This window comes from Candida jiufengensis (genome assembly GCF_024610255.1).
Source record: "Candida jiufengensis strain CBS 10846 chromosome Unknown scaffold1, whole genome shotgun sequence".
NCBI lineage: Eukaryota > Fungi > Ascomycota > Pichiomycetes > Serinales > Debaryomycetaceae > Lodderomyces > Lodderomyces jiufengensis.
Window position 1 is genome coordinate 2,040,892 of NW_026261562.1, and position 19,000 is coordinate 2,059,891.

Consider the following 19,000-nt stretch of genomic DNA (forward strand, 5'->3'; position numbering starts at 1 on the left):
AAATGATTCTATACAACAGACTCAACTATGAATTTGACATTAATTTGTTGTTTCAAATTTTTTCAAAAATTACCTTAAAATTCGGGTATTACTTTAATTCTGATGTTAGTGATACAATATACTACGTGAAGTTTTATGCGTTATTTATTAAGTTTTGTTGTAGAGTTAATGCAAATTTTACATACTTTTTAACATCTCAAGATAGTTAGGTCCATTATTTTTTTATTCTTAGATCAAATTGTAAAATAAAGGTTAATTTGGTGCTCAACAGTATCAAACAATCTATCTTCGTTTTGTCATTGCGTGAAACTCAAGCTAATTATCAAATTTTGCATACTTCGTAAATTGACTGATTTGACCAAACATAATTAATTACAGCTTATCAAATTCAGTAAAAGAGCATAATGATGCAATTTCTCACTACAAGTTTAAACTGTTGATGCTTCAAAAACTTTTTGCAACCAATTCGAAAACCAATGATAGCTTCGCTTGTCACAAAAAATGTCTAGAAATGCAAATAAATAACTTTTGAGCATCAAAATAGGGCTATTAACCTGTAATAATTTTTATCATGTGACACATACATAAGAGATGAAAAAAAAAAATATTATAGTGCGAAAACATAGTAGTTAACAAAACGTAGTTAAAGAAAATCATTTTTTAGTGAAAAATCCATTTTTTTACATTTTGATAGCTTTCAATATTGAATAACATTAGACACAATGGGTATGTTCAAAACGCAACAACATCTAGTCAAGATTATCCAAATGATAAAGATCACTCATGAATGAATAAAAGTCCAGTCTTAATTAGGAACATTCAAAGCTCGAGGAGTCGAATAATTAAACATTAAAAGGTAGAAATTATTTATGTATCACCAGAGGCAAATTAGCCAAATTATAAATTACAGGCAACCTAAATGAAAATACAAGTAATGAACCATCGAATGTGATGTTGATCATGGATCGTTTTATTGAAGAAATGAAATTAGAGGGACCGAAAAGCATCGCATAAGTTTGGAGTAAAATTTTGATAGAATCAACATGAAAGATTGTTTAATACTAACATATTTGAATATAGTGAACGTTCCAAAAACTAGAAAAACCTACTGTAAAGGTAGAGAATGTCGTAAACATACTCAACATAAAGTAACCCAATACAAAGCTGGTAAAGCTTCATTATTTGCTCAAGGTAAAAGAAGATATGACAGAAAACAAAAAGGTTATGGTGGTCAAACTAAACCAGTTTTCCATAAAAAAGCTAAAACTACCAAAAAAGTTGTTTTAAGATTAGAATGTGTTGTTTGTAAAACTAAAGCTCAATTATCTTTAAAAAGATGTAAACATTTCGAATTAGGTGGTGATAAAAAACAAAAAGGTCAAGCTTTACAATTTTAAGGTTATTAATTATTTATTTGATATATTGATTATAGTTGATTACTTATAAAAGTTGTTTAATAAAGAAATATTAATGTAAAATATTAACGATTTTTGAAATTGATAAAATTGTAGATAATATTGTATTAATTGTACTATTTAAATTAATATGTATTACTATTTAATGCCCCTTTCGAATATATATTTTATTCGCGTGAAATGAGCGTGATAAAGCACGCCCTTAATCGCATTACTTTGAAGTAGATGACGCCTTGAAATTATTAAAATTTAGACAGTTATTGTTGTAAGTTAAAAAAATTAACGAGAAAAAATAATGAAATAAAAAAAATATTCGTTTAAAATCAAAACAAGATTTTTTGATTTATGAAACGAGATTTTTAATATTGATATTGTTTTTAAATTGACATTTACCTTTACGTATTATAATAGTTTTAAATTCAGAAGTATATGGTAAAACTCATAGATTGATTCATTGCATCGTTTCAACAATTACCAAAAGTTCAAGATTGTTTTTGTATAACTTAGTCCTTTATTGACAAATCATTCATATATTGAATTTACAAAAAACAGTTTCATTTTAAATCGTCAACATGAATTTTGATCAACTAACAGACGAGCAAAAACAACAGCTATATATACAGCACTTACAACAACAACAACAACAGCAACTACAGCAACAACAGTACTACCAGCAACAGCAACAACAACAACAAAATGTATACAAACATCCAAATCATCAACAACCTCAAACAAATCAATTTATAAACAATATAGCTGACGAGAGTTACATGGATGAGGATACTACTCAGGTTATAGAAGAACCACCAGTATTGTTAGAAGAACATTCACCAATTAGAAATCAACAACATTTACAACCACAAGACAGTACATCAAGTTTTCTTCAAAATTCAATTCCATCACCTAGATTTGCACAAAATGATCAATTTGATTATTCGACAAATTCAAATAATAATGGATTTAATAAAAATGTCCAGTTTCATTCAGTAGATTCAATGAATTTTCAACCACCAATTAATAATTTCACTCAATTAAATAATAACTCAAGTACAAATTTATCAGAAATTAGTAGTGGTAATAATTCAGTTATATCAAATCCTCAATTAACAAATAATCAAGATTTAACTCCTCCGCCACATACTCCTACATCAGCTCAAATACCGCATCAACAACAGCATCAATACCAAAATCAATCACAGATATCACAACAGCAGCAACAATTGCAAGCCCAAAGTTATACGACACCACCATCTTCAAGAGGAGTTACTACACCTCAACAGCAGCAACAACAACAACAGCAATCAAAACAGATTCAACAACCACATCAATTTCAGCCTCAACAACAACAACAACAACAACAACAACAACCACAACCACAACAACAGCAACAACAACAGCAACAACAACCATCAAATTTTGTTGAGTTTCATAGACAGCCTCATTTATTACCAAATGAAATTCAAGACCGTGGTAAAGCTATAAAATTAAGAATGGAAAATTTTTATACAATGTCTGTAAATCATGCAATTGAAAGAAATCAAAGAAGAATGAATATGGAACAAAAATTAATTGAAGAAGGTAGTGGAGTATCAGAAGAAAGGAAAAACCGTCATATTCAAAATTATAGCAAGAAAGAAACTCAATTTTTGAGGTTAAGAAGAACAAAATTATGTTTAGAAGATTTTGATACTATAAAAGTTATTGGTAAAGGTGCATTTGGAGAAGTTAGATTAGTTCAAAAGAAAGATAATGGTCATATATATGCCATGAAAACTTTATTAAAATCAGAAATGTATAAAAAGGATCAATTAGCTCATGTTAGAGCAGAAAGAGATGTTTTAGCAAATAGTGATTCTCCATGGGTTGTTTCATTATTTTATTCATTTCAAGATTCCCAATATCTTTATTTAATTATGGAATATTTACCAGGTGGTGATTTAATGACAATGTTAATTAGATGGCAAATTTTTACTGAAGATATTACAAGGTTTTATATGGCTGAATGTGTTTTAGCATTAGAAGCTATACATAAATTAGGGTTTATTCATCGTGATATTAAACCTGATAATATATTAATTGATAGAAGAGGTCATATAAAGTTAAGTGATTTTGGTTTATCAACTGGTTTTCATAAAACTCATGATTCAAATTATTATAAAAAATTATTAGAAGAAAATCCAAGTAATCCATTACAAGCTAATCAATTAACTACTAATGGTCATGGTCATAATACAATGAATGGTAGAAATTCAATGATGGTTGATGCAATTCATTTAACAATGTCAAATAGACAACAAATGCAAACATGGAGAAAATCAAGAAGATTAATGGCTTATTCAACAGTAGGAACACCAGATTATATAGCACCAGAAATCTTTGTACATCAAGGATATGGACAAGAATGTGATTGGTGGTCTTTAGGAGCAATTATGTTTGAATGTTTAGTTGGTTGGCCACCATTTTGTGCAGAATCACCACATGAAACTTATAGAAAAATTATAAATTGGCAAGAAACTTTACAAATTCCAGATGATGTACATTTATCTCCAGAAGCAGAAGATTTAATTAAAAAATTATTAACATCATCAGATCAAAGATTAGGTAGATATGGAGGAGCAGAAGAAATTAAAACTCATCCTTTTTTTCGAGGTGTTGATTGGGAAACTATTAGAAAAGTTGATGCACCATTTATACCAAAATTAAGATCTATTACTGATACAAGATTTTTCCCAACTGATGAATTAGAAAATATTCCTGAAAATCCAGTATTAATAAAAGCAATGGAACAAAGAGAATTAGATGCTAAAAATGGTGGTAGAAAAAATCCAAAAGAAGATTTACCATTTATTGGTTATACTTATTCAAGATTTGATTACCTTACTAAAAAAAATGCTTTATAAAAAATATTGATGATTAAGATAGTATTGTATAGATTATATTATAAATAAAGAGTAATTGTCTTTTGAAGTGGTTCCACCTTTTCTTAATTAGATTTTGATTGCATTTACAATCTATGAACTTAAGACATGTTGCGAGCAATGAACTTAAATGAATCAAATGATTACAGCTGCATCGAAATTGATAACACCCACTTTCAACTAGGAAGGAAAATCAATCAAGATTAGCTTTACTGAGAAAGAAACGATTTAAAAATATAATTTTTCAATCATGAACTTATAAATCGTGATTATGTAATTTACGTAGATATGGCCTGATTAGGACATGAATCATGCAATAACTTAATATGTACGCTTTATAGAATTGATTGACATAAATCGGTTTTTAGTTAAGTGAGTTTTTTTTTAAAGCAAAAGCATTTAACAAAAGTTGCATAATTACGCAAAATCCAAATCGGTTATAAAATTTTATAAGAGAGGTTTATTTGAGTACATGCGGAATCATGATACTTATTTCAGTAACAACATCTTTTTCCTATTGTCTTTAATTAGTCCAACTTTTTGAATGGCTCTATGGTTTAACTTCAAGCAGTAAAGCATTTTAAAAAAACAAAAACTGTGTCTGTAGAGACCTTCATGAGCTTTGTAAATGACAATACAGTTTATTCGTAACAATGTGGTTGATAAAGCATTTTGGAAGCTAAAAGTTCAAATATGTTTCTGATCTACAACATCACTTTATAATTGAGCAATTTTTCAAGAACTATAACATTCTTTGTCTATTTATAAATTTACATTGGAACCATATTCTTATTTAGTAACAAATTGAAAATTCGTAAAAGTCTCTTAAGCGGCTTTCAGTTTTGTAACTCCTAATTTTTTATCAACTTAGTAATTTCTCCTTTTTTAAAGTGGTATGGTCCACTGAACTTTGAAGATAAACAGAAAAATATCATAACAGAACAAGGCTAATTTACCAAATTTGGGTATTTAATTGTTGCAGTCTGAAACCATTTTGAATTTCTATTCATAAACAGTGAGAAAATGAAAAAAAAAAATTCCGTGAAATCCGTATGCAAATCTCAAATTTTTTGTAACAATTATATGCAACTTTAAATTTAAAATTAAATGACTCCCGAAGGAAAAATAAGAAAAAATTCGGACCTAATCGAAGAAATCTAAGATTTGTTCCAACCCATTTGGTCGAGATCCATATTAGCCAGATAGCAAACAATTGAGAAATGTTTCGATAGTGTTGCTGAAATTATTCTAGTATATTGCTTGGTATAATAATGATATTAATAATGATATCATTATATTATAAAAGTAAGTCTGGATTAATGAGAGTGAAATTGACGATATTTGTCTTACAATAAGAAAGATGCAAGTAATTAGGTTTAAAATAAAACTAAATATCCATATCTTCGGTACTAAAAGAAGAATTTCATTAATTACAAATAGACTGAAAAATTAAAGTTTTATTACGAAAATAATTTTAATTTCATGTTGTCAATTAATGAAGTTGGTACAAAAACTGACTAATTACTAATACAAATTAGGCAAGTAATTTGTAATTTCTAAGTTACATTTTAGCAAAAATTCTGTCAGAACTGGTAATTTAGTATAATTAAAAGCAAGATTTAAAATTCTTGTAATGGTATGATTTTTCAAAGAATTTAACCATTGATTCTATTAGGTCTAGTCTAGTTTTACTTTAAATGTAAACTTGCTTTTAGTTGAGATATATAAAAAATTGCTCGTAAAGTATTTGGTAGCTATAAGTTCTGATCAAAATATAATTTTGTACTACAACTTTAAATTTAAAGTTATTTAAATTAATTGCGTTAAATATTTTATATTAATATTGAAACAATAAAAGAAATTCCAAATATTTGAGATTTACTAATTTGAGATGATTGAAGTGAAATTCAAAATAATTTCGACCAAAATGTAATTTACAATTACTTATGTTGTAGTTTCTCGAGGAAGAATTAATGATTAACAAAATCTTTTAAAGACATCTGTCAAGGAAAGTTTATAAGATTTTGTTACACTTTCTTTTAAATTACTGTTTTTTTGTTTTTTTTTGACGTAATTAATTAGATATAATTAGTAGATGATCTTTTATATTAATAGTAATAATATAATACAATTAATCGATTATACATATACTTTATCTGTATCATATATTAATATTAATAATATATTATGTATATTATATTAAAAATATATTAAAAGAATAAAGGAACAAAGAACAGATGAGAATATTTTCATTATAAATAATAATTTTATAATATGAAATATTTTTATAATTAAGTAGTAAATATAAATTAATAATTAGATTTAAATTTAGAATATAAATTTCAAAATATTACGGATATAAATGGATTTTTAATAATATTAATACAATTTAAAGTAATATATATGGTCATGTAATTATTTAGTAATATTGTTTCTAATTATTATATAGAGAATATATATATATATATTGTATAGTCTAGTATATTAATTATTATTATAAATTATTATTAATAAGAATAAATTTATTATCAAAATTTTTATTTTTTTATTTACAACCAAATTTATATAATATTCTTTTATTTCAAAGATATATTAATAATTATAGAGATCAATTAGTATTTGATTATCATTTATTAATATATATATATTCATATATTATTCAATCTTTAATTATTAGAGATTATTAAATATTCAATCAATATAATAGAATCATTTTGAAAATTAACTGACATTATAGAATTCAAAAATGAAAGTAACAAATATACTACTATTTTGCTTTGCAACAGCAACAATAGCGATGAATATGGATATGGATAATATGGAAGAAGATGGATCAATTGAATCTTTACATTCTAATTCACATTCTCATAACCACGATTCAGCTGATGAAACAACTAATTCAATTGATTCAATTGATTCTACAATTTCATCATTAGAACCAACACCTCATGTTATGAAACATCAACATGGTTTACCAATTTTACAAACTCATCTTTTACCTGAAGAAAAATTATTTTGGGAAAATTATAATACTACAACTTATTTTAATGTTAAAACAAATCATCGTTCTTCTTTATATTTACATATAATATTTGGATTAATTTCGATATTCATATTATATCCAATTACTTTGATTTTTAATAATTTAAATTTATCAAAAACTTATTTAATTTCATTAATTATTCATTCAAGTTGTTTAATATTTTCAATTTTTAATTATTTAATTTTTATAAATTCAATACCAAATCTTTATCCAGGAAATGCTTATAATAAAATGATAATTATTGTATTCGTGTCAACAATTTTGCAATTAATTTTAGCTTTTTTTAAAAATTTAGAATCTTCAAAATCAACTTCATTACATTCAGGTAATAAATATTTTAATTTATCTACTTCAATAAGTTCATCTGATGATGATGAATCATCACTGATTGATTCAACTCCATTAAATTATGAAAAAGTTTTTAATAAAGAAGAATCAAAATTATCAAAGTTACAAAATACTTTAAAAGTAAATAAATTAAGAGAATGGTTATCTAATTCTAAAATATTTCTCATTGTTAAAATTGCATTTAATTTATTGAATTGGGGTCATTTCTTTTATTTCCTTGTATTAGTTCCAACAGCAGTTGCAACATTTTGTTTATATGGGAAAGGTCAAACTGTATTTAATTTATTAGCTCATTTCATAAAAGGTGGAGTTTTCTTTGCATATGGTATGTTATCATTAGCAAGATATTCAGGTGCATTAAAAAATAAAGGATGGGCATGGAATTATAAATTTATTACAAATGATGAAACAATGAATTATTGGCAAAAATTCCAAAATAAAGGATTATGGACAATGGAAATGATTGAAAGTTCATTAATTTTATTTTATGGTTCTACAAATATTTTTTTGGAACATTTATCTAATTCTGGTGGAGAATGGTCACCTAAAGATTTACAACATGTTTCAATAGCTTTTATTTTCATTGGTTGTGGATTATGTGGAGTTATCACAGAATTAAAATTACAAGATTGGAGATATGAACAAGCAAAAGTTAATTATGAAAAATTAGCTATAATTAATGAAAATGATCAACATCATCAACAAGAAATTATTAAAGCATCTCCAGGTTATTCACCAAATCCATTCCCAATTTTAACTATATATTGGACAGGTTTATTAATGTCAAAACATCAACAAGCTTCTGAATTATCAACAGAAATACATGTTCAATGGGGTAATTTATTTATTATGGGTTGTGCATTTCGTTTTCTAACTTATATTTTAATGTTATTAAGTTCAAATAATTCTCAAAAAGATTTAACAAGACCAAATAGACCAATTACAGAATTAATTGTATCCTTTTGTTTATTATGTGGTGGTTCAATTTTTATGGAAAGTACTGATCCAATAATTTTAAGTTTTGAATATTATGGATTAACTTCAATGTTTACATTAAATGTTACTTTAGGTTTTATTACTTTATTCATGGGTTATATGATGGTCTTATTTGCTTTTAAAGATTGGTTAAAAAACAAATGTTCACCAACTGAAGTTGTTTAAAGTGTTGTTTTTTTCCCCCCATTAAGTTGATTTTTATTTTACTCGTTATTCGTTTTATTTGCTTTTTCTTTTAACCTAAAACTTTTTAATACCTAATTTTTAATTTTAATTAATTTATTTCTAAATATATACCTATATAGTATAATAAATACTATTTAATACTAAATATTGAAACTATTTGATTATACTGAGACAAAATAAATGTTTAGTGGTTGCAAAATAGGGTAGAGCTTGAAGGGTTCAAAATTCAATTTTTGTGATCTAGTATAAAATCGTATGTTTCATTAAAAAATGTAACATAGATGAAAAGAAATCGAATTTTCAAGTTTTTTCTTTTTTTTTCATTTATTTATTTATTTATTTATTTATTAATATAAATTTTATAATGATTGAATTAATATATAATTTATAAAATTACACATTTTTTAGATTTTTTAATAACAGGAGGTTCTAAAGCTGCTACAATAGCTTCATCAAATACAGTTTTTAAACCTCTTTGAGTTAAAGCAGAACATTCAACATATTTAACAGCTCTTAATTCTTTTGCTAATTTTTCACCTTGTTCTTGAGTAATTGGTGATAATTTTTGTCTTTGTAATCTTTGTAATATAACATCATCATTTCTTAAATCTGTTTGTGTACCAACAATTAAACATGGTACTCCTGGACAATGATGATGTACTTCTGGAAACCATTTTTCTTTAACATTTTCAAAACTTGCTGGTGATATAACTGAAAAACAAACTAAAAATACATCAGTTGATGGATATGATAATGGTCTTAATCTATCATAATCTTCTTGTCCTGCTGTATCAAATAATCCTAATGTAAATGGTTCATCACCAATCATTACTGTTACTGCATAATTATCAAAAACTGTTGGAACATAATCAGCTGGGAATTTTGAAGTTGTATATGATATTAATAAACATGTTTTACCAACCGCACCATCTCCAACTACTACACATTTTATTGTCTGCATTTTTTAAATATATTTAGAATTCTATATTTGAGTATATGAAAATTTTTTATTGAATAATTAATGATATGAATTTTGTGAATTCAAGTTTATGATATTATTTATAGTTATATTATTGACTTGAATTTACTATATTATATGACTTAAAGTATATGCTTGGTATTAAATTTTTTTTAATAGATGTGGCAAAATATCCCTTCTTTAATAGGCTCAACTTTATTGGTTTTATTAATGATTAATTGTTGAATTATGAATAAAATGATCTCAAATTGTAAATGAATTAAATTTAAAAATCTAATTGAATTGAATAAAAACGAAAGTTTGTAAAATATGATTGTATAGTTTATTAATTTTAATTAAAAATTGTCTCTCTAAACTTGATGATTATAGTGTCTAAGTAAAAATGATAAAGATTTATGATTTAATTATGAATATGAGATATACTAAATTAATAGATTTGGGTATTAAAGATGAAATCTAAAGCTTGTAAATGTAAAAGGTGATTTTGTTTTGTAGTTGTTTTTATTTATTCAATATTAATATTTAATAATATTATTTTATTGTTGTTGATTAATTAATTACTTTGGATTTGATATGGAAATCTTTTTTTTTTGTTTTTTTAATATTATTATTATTTTTAATTTTTAAATTTTTTTTTATCAAAATTTTTTTTCATTTGATTTAATACTTATTATTAGTTTGTGAAAGACTTCATTTATTAAAACAATACAGAATTTTGAGTAATATCGTAACGATCTTAAATATTTGTAATTACTATAGTTTATCAAAGCTGGAAGAATAATTTAACGTAGAGTAATTTACCTCGAAATATACTTAAATCAATTTGTTTATTATATTGAGACATTAAAACAAAAAAACAGACAGACACGTAAAAAAATAAATTATTATTTATTAGATTTATTAATTATTTATTATTTATTATTAAATAATCTAATGTCTTGTGAATTAAATATGACGATGAATAAAAATTAAGATAAGGGTTTTACAACTTATTTTTTTTAAGCTTTTATTGACCAAAACTCTAGTTCTCGAGGAAGTGAGTAGCATGTGAATTGAAGTATGAAATGCTTTTGATCATCACTTTGTGGGATTATTAGCGATCATAAAAATCAAATCAAAGCAAAAGTAATTTGTTTGTTTGAACTTTGACGTATTACCCCTATTATCGTAGTTCAATTTGTGGGTATGGCTCGACTTGAGTTAACCATAACCATTTTGAATTATACGCGTAGAATGCTAAGATGCATCTGTATCTAGAAGTTTTTAGAGTGTACTCAATACTACAAATTATATTGCCAATTATTTACATTAATTCCCTTCCATTATATATTAAATACCATATTCGTTAAATCATTATTATTATTATTTGTATTATTATCATTATTGTTACTATCATTTATGTTTACATTATTATTACTTGTACTTGCAAAATCATCATCATTGGTTTGTGTACCATTAACTCTTGCTATTGATGCTGATGGTGTTATATCAACATTTACATCAATTTCAAATTCATCACCATAATCATCAATAATTTCAGGTCCTCCACCCAAAAAATCCATCATCATATGCATACCTCCAGCTCCTCCAGCATATTCTTCAACATTTGAAGGTAATACTTGTGCTACACCTTCTAAAAACCATACTTTATCTTTCATTTCCATTGTAAACGATCTTAATAATTTATAATATGATCTCATTATTCTCATTGACTTAATATCACCACTCATTAATAATCCCATAAATTGTTTATCTAATAATGCAGGAAATGCAAAAATTCTTAATATAAAATCTGATTTATATCTTTCTTTATGTAATTTATTTAAATATGCTAGTGTTATAAGATATGGTGAATCAATTTCTACAGGGAATAAATCTGCTATATCTGAATCATGACATTCCAAATCTGTAAAATATTTTCTATTATTACCGTTTATCTTAGTTGTTTCATTCCCACCATTTAAATTAACTTTTTGATTCATTATATCTCCTAAATCTCCTAAATCAACACTTATAAATTTATAAAATCTTGATTGTTCTGTTAATGGCCATACAGCTGTTAATATTGTTGCCGCTCCTTTTACATGGAAAATCCAAGCTGATGCAGGTAAAGATTTTGGTGAAGTTGATGAAGGAAAAGATGCATTTGCTAATGAATCCATAATTAATATTAAAGCACTTGCAACTAATGCGTCTGTATTATCAGCATTGATATTTAATACAGCTTCTCTTAATAATCTCAATGCATCACCTCTATGACAAGTAACACATTGATCCAATCCCTTTTCGGTTCTTGACAAATGCGTTGCACTAAATGCTAAAATTGAATGCATTAAAAATGGATGTTCAAAAGCTAACATAGGTATATCATGAATCCATATATTTGTCTCTGAAATCCCAGCACCTGTTATTGTATTTGCAACTTGTGAAGTATAATGAAACATTAATTTTAAATCTAACATATTTAAACTACTTGAATTCATACTCTGTGCCAATGTTTTATTATTCATGGGTAATGAAGACGGTATCGACAGTGACAGATTTGGTGAAATTTGTGGTAATGAATTTGTTGCCTGTTGTTCTTGATTCTGATGAATATTTGGTGAAGTTGTAGAATCAGGTATTGTGAATTGAGGTGAACTAGAAGAACCAGCATTTTGAAAATTTAATGATGGATCAATAGCTTCGTTTATAATATTATTCTGATGCCTTGATTGTTGTTGCTGTGGCAATGGTGGTTGATTATTCAATAAAGCCTCGGCATTAACATTCCCACTTAATAAAGTTGCGGATATTTGATCCATTAAACCACCAGTTGCTCCTCCATTGGTATTTCCTAATCCATTTATATTACTTAAATCAATTGGTAATTGAGCTAAAGTAGCTAAATTCGACAAACTTGCCAAATTTCCAAGATTTATTAGATTACCCAAATTGGCTCCAATATCTCCTAAACTTGATAAATTATTGACTAAATGAGCAACATTCAAATTATTTAAATTTCCAGCACTTAATAAACCTGATGATAATGCATTTAAAGGATTTGCAAACAATTGAGCTAAATTATTAAGATTATTTGCTTGTTGAGGTACACTTGGACTTGGAGTTAGAGATGGGGTAGCTTGTTGTTGTTGCTGTTGTTGTTGTAGTTGTATTGACTCCAATTCATTTATACTGTTATCAATACTATTACTTCTTGATGATGGAATTGAGTTTGCATTTGATTTCTCCAGTTTTTTCAGTTTCCTTTGAACTTTTGGTTTTTTAATTTTCTCCTCTGATGTCTTGGATGATTCGGTTTTCTGTTTTTTTGGTTGTTGTTGTTGTTGCTCTTCTTCATCATCTTTGATATAACCACATTCTAATTTCAATTTAACACAATTTCCACATAAAGGTTTTTGTTCATCACATTTGACTCTTCTTCTTTTACAAGTTGAACAACCATATCTTGATTTTTGATGATATTTACGTTTACCAGTAGATGATTTTGATAATGATTTTTTATCTGTTGAAGTATCATTTGTTGCTAATTCAGACGCGTTATTTTTTGAATCAATTGTATCATCCAAATCTTTGATAGAATCCTTCATCTGTAGTATATTGTTATTAATAGTAGAATCTAGTAAAGAAGTAAAATTTGATTCTTCTTTTACTATCATTCCCTTTGTACAAGTTTAATATATCCGAAAATATTAAAGACTAAATTGTTGAAAAAAGTCAATTAAAATTAATTAAAAGTCGATTAATTAGATTTTAAAAAAAGGTAAAATTCTTTTAATTTTAAAACAATATGTTGAAAATTGTTTTTTGTAAACTTGTAATTACTAAATGATTTGAATAGATTCAATTCATAAATGAATAAATGAATAAAATGAATAGTTGTTAAAATATTATAAATATTTGTTGGTTGTATCTTTAATAAAATTATAAATTTAAATGTAAAATTTGGTTGTGAATTTTTTTTAACTTAATTAAATAAAAATATTTTTTCTTACATTCAATTTAAAATAATTATAATATGTTAATAATATATAGAAATAGACTATATATATATAAAATATGAAGTTTAATATGAATCTAAAAATTTTATACCCCCCTCTCTCTCTCTAGATCTAACTTGAATTTCAATTAATGTTAATCAATTCAATTGAGGCTATGGATTTATACATCATTTATTTATTGTCTAAATAAAGAGATTAGAATTATATATTAAGCTAGGAAAGTAATAATTCTTATTCTATTTAATAATAATTTTTTATTCGTCGTTTAAGAAAATTGATTATTTTTTTTAGTTGTAATAAAAAAATTAAACGATGTGAATTATTGTATAATAGACCACACTATTTCATAAATTCAATTATTTAATATCCGTATATTAATACTACCATATGATTTTTATTTACAATATGTTTTACAAACGGATCAAAAACTTAATATCCGAAATAGACTATATTTAATCTCAATTATGATGTATTATATTGTTAATTAATGATAATCAAAACAGGTATATTAACCGATTGAATTCAACTATTACTTATATATTATTTTTTGATCTGCGTAAAGTGATCTCAAAACTACAAAGGATTAGCCCATAGACTGTAATTGAGAAAGATCAATTCCAAATTAAAAAACCATGCCAGTATTTTTTAAATTTTGAGCGAAAAGAGTTTCACACCCAAGTCATTTTCGAGGCATACTTTAATGATTTTTGCCTAAGATTCATGAAAAAAATGCTTTGTACTATTAAATTTTTAAAATTTTTTATTAGTTGCAGATAATTTTTTTGATATGATAATATTTGGTTGCAAAAAAATTATTCTAATCGTAATTTTGTAAAAGATCAAGTCACATAAGCCATCAATTATTAAAAATAGTGATCACGGTAAAATTACTATTCAGTTACATGGAAAATGACATTACCACCATTGGAACAGAATACACCATTTTCTCAAAGTTCAACTGTATCAATCAATCAATTCGAAGATATTGAATTACTGACAGATGAACCAAAAGCTACAAGATTCTTCGAAAATATATTTAAATTTCCTCAATGCTTTAATAAGAGTCAACAAATTATGTCTCTACCTCAGATTAAGACAGAGATAACATCAACTATTGTTGAAAATCAAGAGAATGGTTTGATAAATACGCTTCCACCAACTAATAAGCTCGCAGTTGAAAATGGCAAATTTGGATTTTTGAAAAACATCAAATCGATCTTCAGTTCCAACAAAATTCAAGTAATTTATCTGGATTCCATTTCATGTTCGAAAGAAGATTTTGAAGAGATTTTTAGTACAGCTAAAACTTCAGAGACATTGGGTATTCGATTTAGAAGATTTTTCAACTTGGGGAGTATTAAGCAAAAGATAGGCGAGTCAATTGAAGTTCACAGTTTGAATTCACACAAATTTAAAGATGCTTTAGATAGCTTAGGATTAACACCAGCAAAATCAAAACCTAAAAAACTTATGAATTTAAAATCAATATCGATGCCAGACCTTAGAAAACCAGAACCCCAAAAAGTATGTGATGAAGAAATTATAAGTAAGACTGTTAATTTAGAATTACCAGTCGAAGTGAATAGAAAAGATGAAGAATTAGTTGATCCAGATTTTGATCCATATAGTCCAATTTATGAATTACCAACTTCAACTCCATCACTTAAAAGAGTTTTTTATCAACATGATGATTTTTTGAACTGGGAATTACCTTATTCTGATGCAAAACCAGATAAATTGATGGATAAATTTATACCATTAAGATCATCACCTACAAAAGTTAAAAAAATAGATCAAAAAAAGGGTCTTTCTGAAAGTAAGGTGTTTTCATCAAATTTTAACAGACTTCAAGATATGCAAGCTTTTAAAGAAGCTAAATTTATTGACTCTCCAAATTTTAGATTTGATTTTGAGAATAAAGAAAATGAGTTAATTATCAATGAATTAGGTGCTAATTTTGATGAGAAAAAACATGATGATGAATTTTTTTGTATTCATAGCTATCCATATGCGGTAACAGAAGAGTAATTTTCGTTTAATAATTAACACATTTTTTATCACTGAATTGCTAGTTTGATTTTATGAATATGTACAAAAATATACATAGCTGCAAAAAAATAAAAAACATACTCTGAATTTAGTTGCAAAAAATACTGTCATCAGATTTGACTGCTACCAATTACTCTCGTAAACTTTACTTAACCAATATCTAATTTTTGATTAATAAGAAGCTAGCTCTACTATATTCTTCAGTTTACAAATATAATATAGCACAATGTCTACAAAGCCACTTTGGTACCGTTGGGCGAGAGTATATTTCGCAGGAGCATGTTTAACAGGATTGGGAGTAGTATTATACATGACAATAAGGCCAACAGATGAACAATTAATAGCAAGTTTTTCACCAGAAGTAAGAGCTGAATATGAAAAATCCAAGGAAATAAGGCAATTAGAACAAAAAAGATTAATGGAGATTGTAAAACAAACATCCAAATCAAATGATCCTATATGGAAAACTGGTCCTATTGGATCACCTTTAGAAAAAGATCAAAGAAATTTGAGTTTAGAGTTGGTTGATCGTGAATTATTTCATAAAACTAAAGCTGAAGAAAAACAAAAGGAAGAGATAAATAAAAGTATTGAACAAAGTAAAGAATTAGAAAGATTAATTAAAGAAAAAAATGCAAAAAAATCTTGGTGGAGGATATTTTGATTGAAAGCACTTTTCAAATCAAAACAAAATCCCAAAATACATTAATTATTATAGTTCTGTTATATAGTTATTTTAATAAACCATTTTAAACCCGCTTGTATAAATTTTATTATCGACTCCAAAATCCTCTATCTCGTGACAAAGACAGTAATATAGATTGACCAATTGTAGAAGTACTACCATTCCCACTTGCACCACTTCCATTCTTTTGCATATTTGCTTCATCAACAGCAGCAACAATTCTTCCAATGTTCGTGTCAATAACCATTCCACCTTGTACAATTTCTTCCAATACAGTTTGTAAAACTTGCCATCCAAAAACTAAATCTAATTCACAAACATTAGTAAAACATTTATCCAAACATTCAACAAATACTTGAATTAAATCTAATATACCTAATTCTGATTCTTGATCATCTACTATAAATACAAAATATAATGTTGCATAATGACGATATATTACTTTTATATCTTCTAAATCTTCTAAAAGCTTTGGTGGCGTTATAAATGAGCATTCTTGTGCTGTCCGTACAGAAATTAATTGATGTACTTGTTGTAATAATAATCTTTGAGTTTGTATATCTACTTTTGTATAGAACTTCATTAATCTTGGTACTCCATCATTGTTGACTAAAAAGATCGTTAGTATCGAATTCAAACAAGCTAGTATTGATAGATTTACATACATATTAGTACTGAATGGATCATATTATTAGGTTGTAATTGAGTTTATGTTGATCGATAAAATTATGCAAATTTAAGAATCGTAAATTTAAAAAATTCAAACGGTTTTTTTGTTCTACTTAGATCCGAATTTTTCATATTTTGTAACCAAACCATTCAAATTAAACTACAAGTGTAAAAAAAAGTATAACTTCAAAATTTTCAATGTCACTCGAGGAGGCTAAGGAGTTGGATCTGAAGTACCCCGCATATAAGTCAAAATTTAACATCCCCACATTTCAATCATTAGGTATTCAAAATGAAAAGTTTTCAAATGATACAGAATCAATATATTTATGTGGTAATTCATTAGGTTTAATGCCTAAACAAACTTCAAAAGCTATAAATGATGAATTAAATGCATGGTCAATGAGAGGTGTTGAATCACATTTTAATCATCCAAATGAAGAATTAACAAATTGGGTTGATATAGATTTACCTTTAATTCCATTATTAACTCCATTAGTTGGTGCACAAATTAATGAAATTGCAATTATGGGTTCATTAACTTCAAATTTGAATTCTTTATTGACTCATTTTTATAAACCTCAAAATAAGAGAACTAAAATTTTATTTGAAAAACAAGCATTTCCTTCTGATTATTATGCATTTTTAAATATTGTTAAATTAAATGGGTATGATGAATCTCATTTAATACAAATCGACATACCTAAAGGTGAAACTTATTTATCTACTGATTTGATACTATCTACAATTGATAAAAATATAGATGAAATTGCATTAGTTTGTTTGCCTGGAATACAGTACTATACCGGTCAATTCTTTGATATTTCATCGATTACACAACATGCTAAGTCCAAGAATCCAGAAATAATAGTGGGTTGGGATTTAGCGCATGCAGTAGGTAATGTACCATTAAAACTACATGATTGGGGAGTTGATTTTGCAACTTGGTGTTCATATAAATATTTAAATTCTGGTCCAGGAGCAATAGCAGGTATATTTGTTAATTCAAAATATACAGAAAATAATTCATCATCAAATTATAAGCCAAGATTAGCTGGTTGGTGGGGGAATAACAGAGAAGAGAGATTTAAAATGTTGGAGAAATTTGATCCTATAGCATCTGCATTAAGTTATAGACAACTGAATCCAAGTGTTATTGATTGTGTTGCATTAAAATCTTCATTGGATTTATTTAATGAAATTGGAGGAATTGAACCATTACGCGAAAAATCAATAAAGTTGACATCATTTTTGGAGAAATTATTGACATCTAATAAATTTTATATTCCACAAGATAGTGTTGATGATTCAAAATTTGGATTTAAAATATTAACACCATTAAATTCAAATGAAAGAGGATGTCAATTAAGTATATTATTTCAACCACATAAAGACACAAAAGAAGAGAATGTAATGGAGAAAGTTTTCAAATATCTACATGATCATGCTATAATTTGTGATGAAAGAAGACCGGATGTCATAAGATTAGCTCCATTACCTTTATATAATACATTTGAAGAAACTTATAGAGCTTCTCAAAGATTATTCGAAGCATTAGAGTTAATAGAAAAAGATTATACTAATTAAGTTAATTTTATAGATACATATATAAATCATTATAATGAATTTACGAAAGAAAGACAACTACAATTGTGACTCTCAATTTTTACTTAACAAATATTTTGTTGCATTTCACTCAATAAATACGTGG

The 19,000-nt window shown here is 26.1% G+C and overlaps 9 protein-coding genes across 9 annotated transcripts; 6 read left to right on the forward strand and 3 right to left on the reverse strand. All coding sequences in view use genetic code 12, as the record gives it.

The window, feature by feature from the left end:
* Positions 1–722: 722 nt before the first annotated feature.
* RPL42 (60S ribosomal protein eL42) lies at positions 723–1,397 on the forward strand (the record flags this gene model as incomplete). The annotated part of the gene is made up of 2 exons (XM_051765359.1): positions 723–726; positions 1,081–1,397. The coding sequence occupies 2 exons, from the start codon at positions 723–725 to the stop codon at positions 1,395–1,397; spliced, it is 321 nt and encodes a 106-aa protein (XP_051618681.1).
* A 590-nt stretch (positions 1,398–1,987) lies between these two features.
* Positions 1,988–4,315, forward strand: CBK1 (serine/threonine protein kinase; the record flags this gene model as incomplete). The annotated part of the gene is made up of 1 exon (XM_051765361.1): positions 1,988–4,315. The coding sequence occupies one exon, from the start codon at positions 1,988–1,990 to the stop codon at positions 4,313–4,315; it is 2,328 nt and encodes a 775-aa protein (XP_051618682.1).
* Positions 4,316–7,079: 2,764 nt separating this feature from the next.
* KGF54_004641 (uncharacterized protein) lies at positions 7,080–8,885 on the forward strand (the record flags this gene model as incomplete). Its single annotated transcript, XM_051765362.1, has 1 exon — positions 7,080–8,885. One exon carries the CDS (start codon positions 7,080–7,082, stop codon positions 8,883–8,885), a length of 1,806 nt encoding a protein of 601 aa, XP_051618683.1.
* Positions 8,886–9,291: 406 nt separating this feature from the next.
* Positions 9,292–9,867, reverse strand: CDC42 (Rho family GTPase; the record flags this gene model as incomplete). The annotated part of the gene is made up of 1 exon (XM_051765363.1): positions 9,292–9,867. One exon carries the CDS (start codon positions 9,865–9,867, stop codon positions 9,292–9,294), a length of 576 nt encoding a protein of 191 aa, XP_051618684.1.
* A 1,340-nt stretch (positions 9,868–11,207) lies between these two features.
* UPC2 (Upc2p) lies at positions 11,208–13,475 on the reverse strand (the record flags this gene model as incomplete). The annotated part of the gene is made up of 1 exon (XM_051765364.1): positions 11,208–13,475. The coding sequence occupies one exon, from the start codon at positions 13,473–13,475 to the stop codon at positions 11,208–11,210; it is 2,268 nt and encodes a 755-aa protein (XP_051618685.1).
* Positions 13,476–14,795: 1,320 nt separating this feature from the next.
* KGF54_004644 (uncharacterized protein) lies at positions 14,796–15,914 on the forward strand (the record flags this gene model as incomplete). The annotated part of the gene is made up of 1 exon (XM_051765365.1): positions 14,796–15,914. One exon carries the CDS (start codon positions 14,796–14,798, stop codon positions 15,912–15,914), a length of 1,119 nt encoding a protein of 372 aa, XP_051618686.1.
* A 247-nt stretch (positions 15,915–16,161) lies between these two features.
* On the forward strand, positions 16,162–16,599 carry KGF54_004645 (uncharacterized protein; the record flags this gene model as incomplete). The annotated part of the gene is made up of 1 exon (XM_051765366.1): positions 16,162–16,599. One exon carries the CDS (start codon positions 16,162–16,164, stop codon positions 16,597–16,599), a length of 438 nt encoding a protein of 145 aa, XP_051618687.1.
* Positions 16,600–16,708: 109 nt separating this feature from the next.
* Positions 16,709–17,307, reverse strand: APS3 (Aps3p; the record flags this gene model as incomplete). The annotated part of the gene is made up of 2 exons (XM_051765367.1): positions 16,709–17,229; positions 17,286–17,307. 2 exons carry the CDS (start codon positions 17,305–17,307, stop codon positions 16,709–16,711), a joined length of 543 nt encoding a protein of 180 aa, XP_051618688.1.
* Positions 17,308–17,487: 180 nt separating this feature from the next.
* KGF54_004647 (kynureninase) lies at positions 17,488–18,876 on the forward strand (the record flags this gene model as incomplete). Its single annotated transcript, XM_051765368.1, has 1 exon — positions 17,488–18,876. The coding sequence occupies one exon, from the start codon at positions 17,488–17,490 to the stop codon at positions 18,874–18,876; it is 1,389 nt and encodes a 462-aa protein (XP_051618689.1).
* Positions 18,877–19,000: the final 124 nt, after the last annotated feature.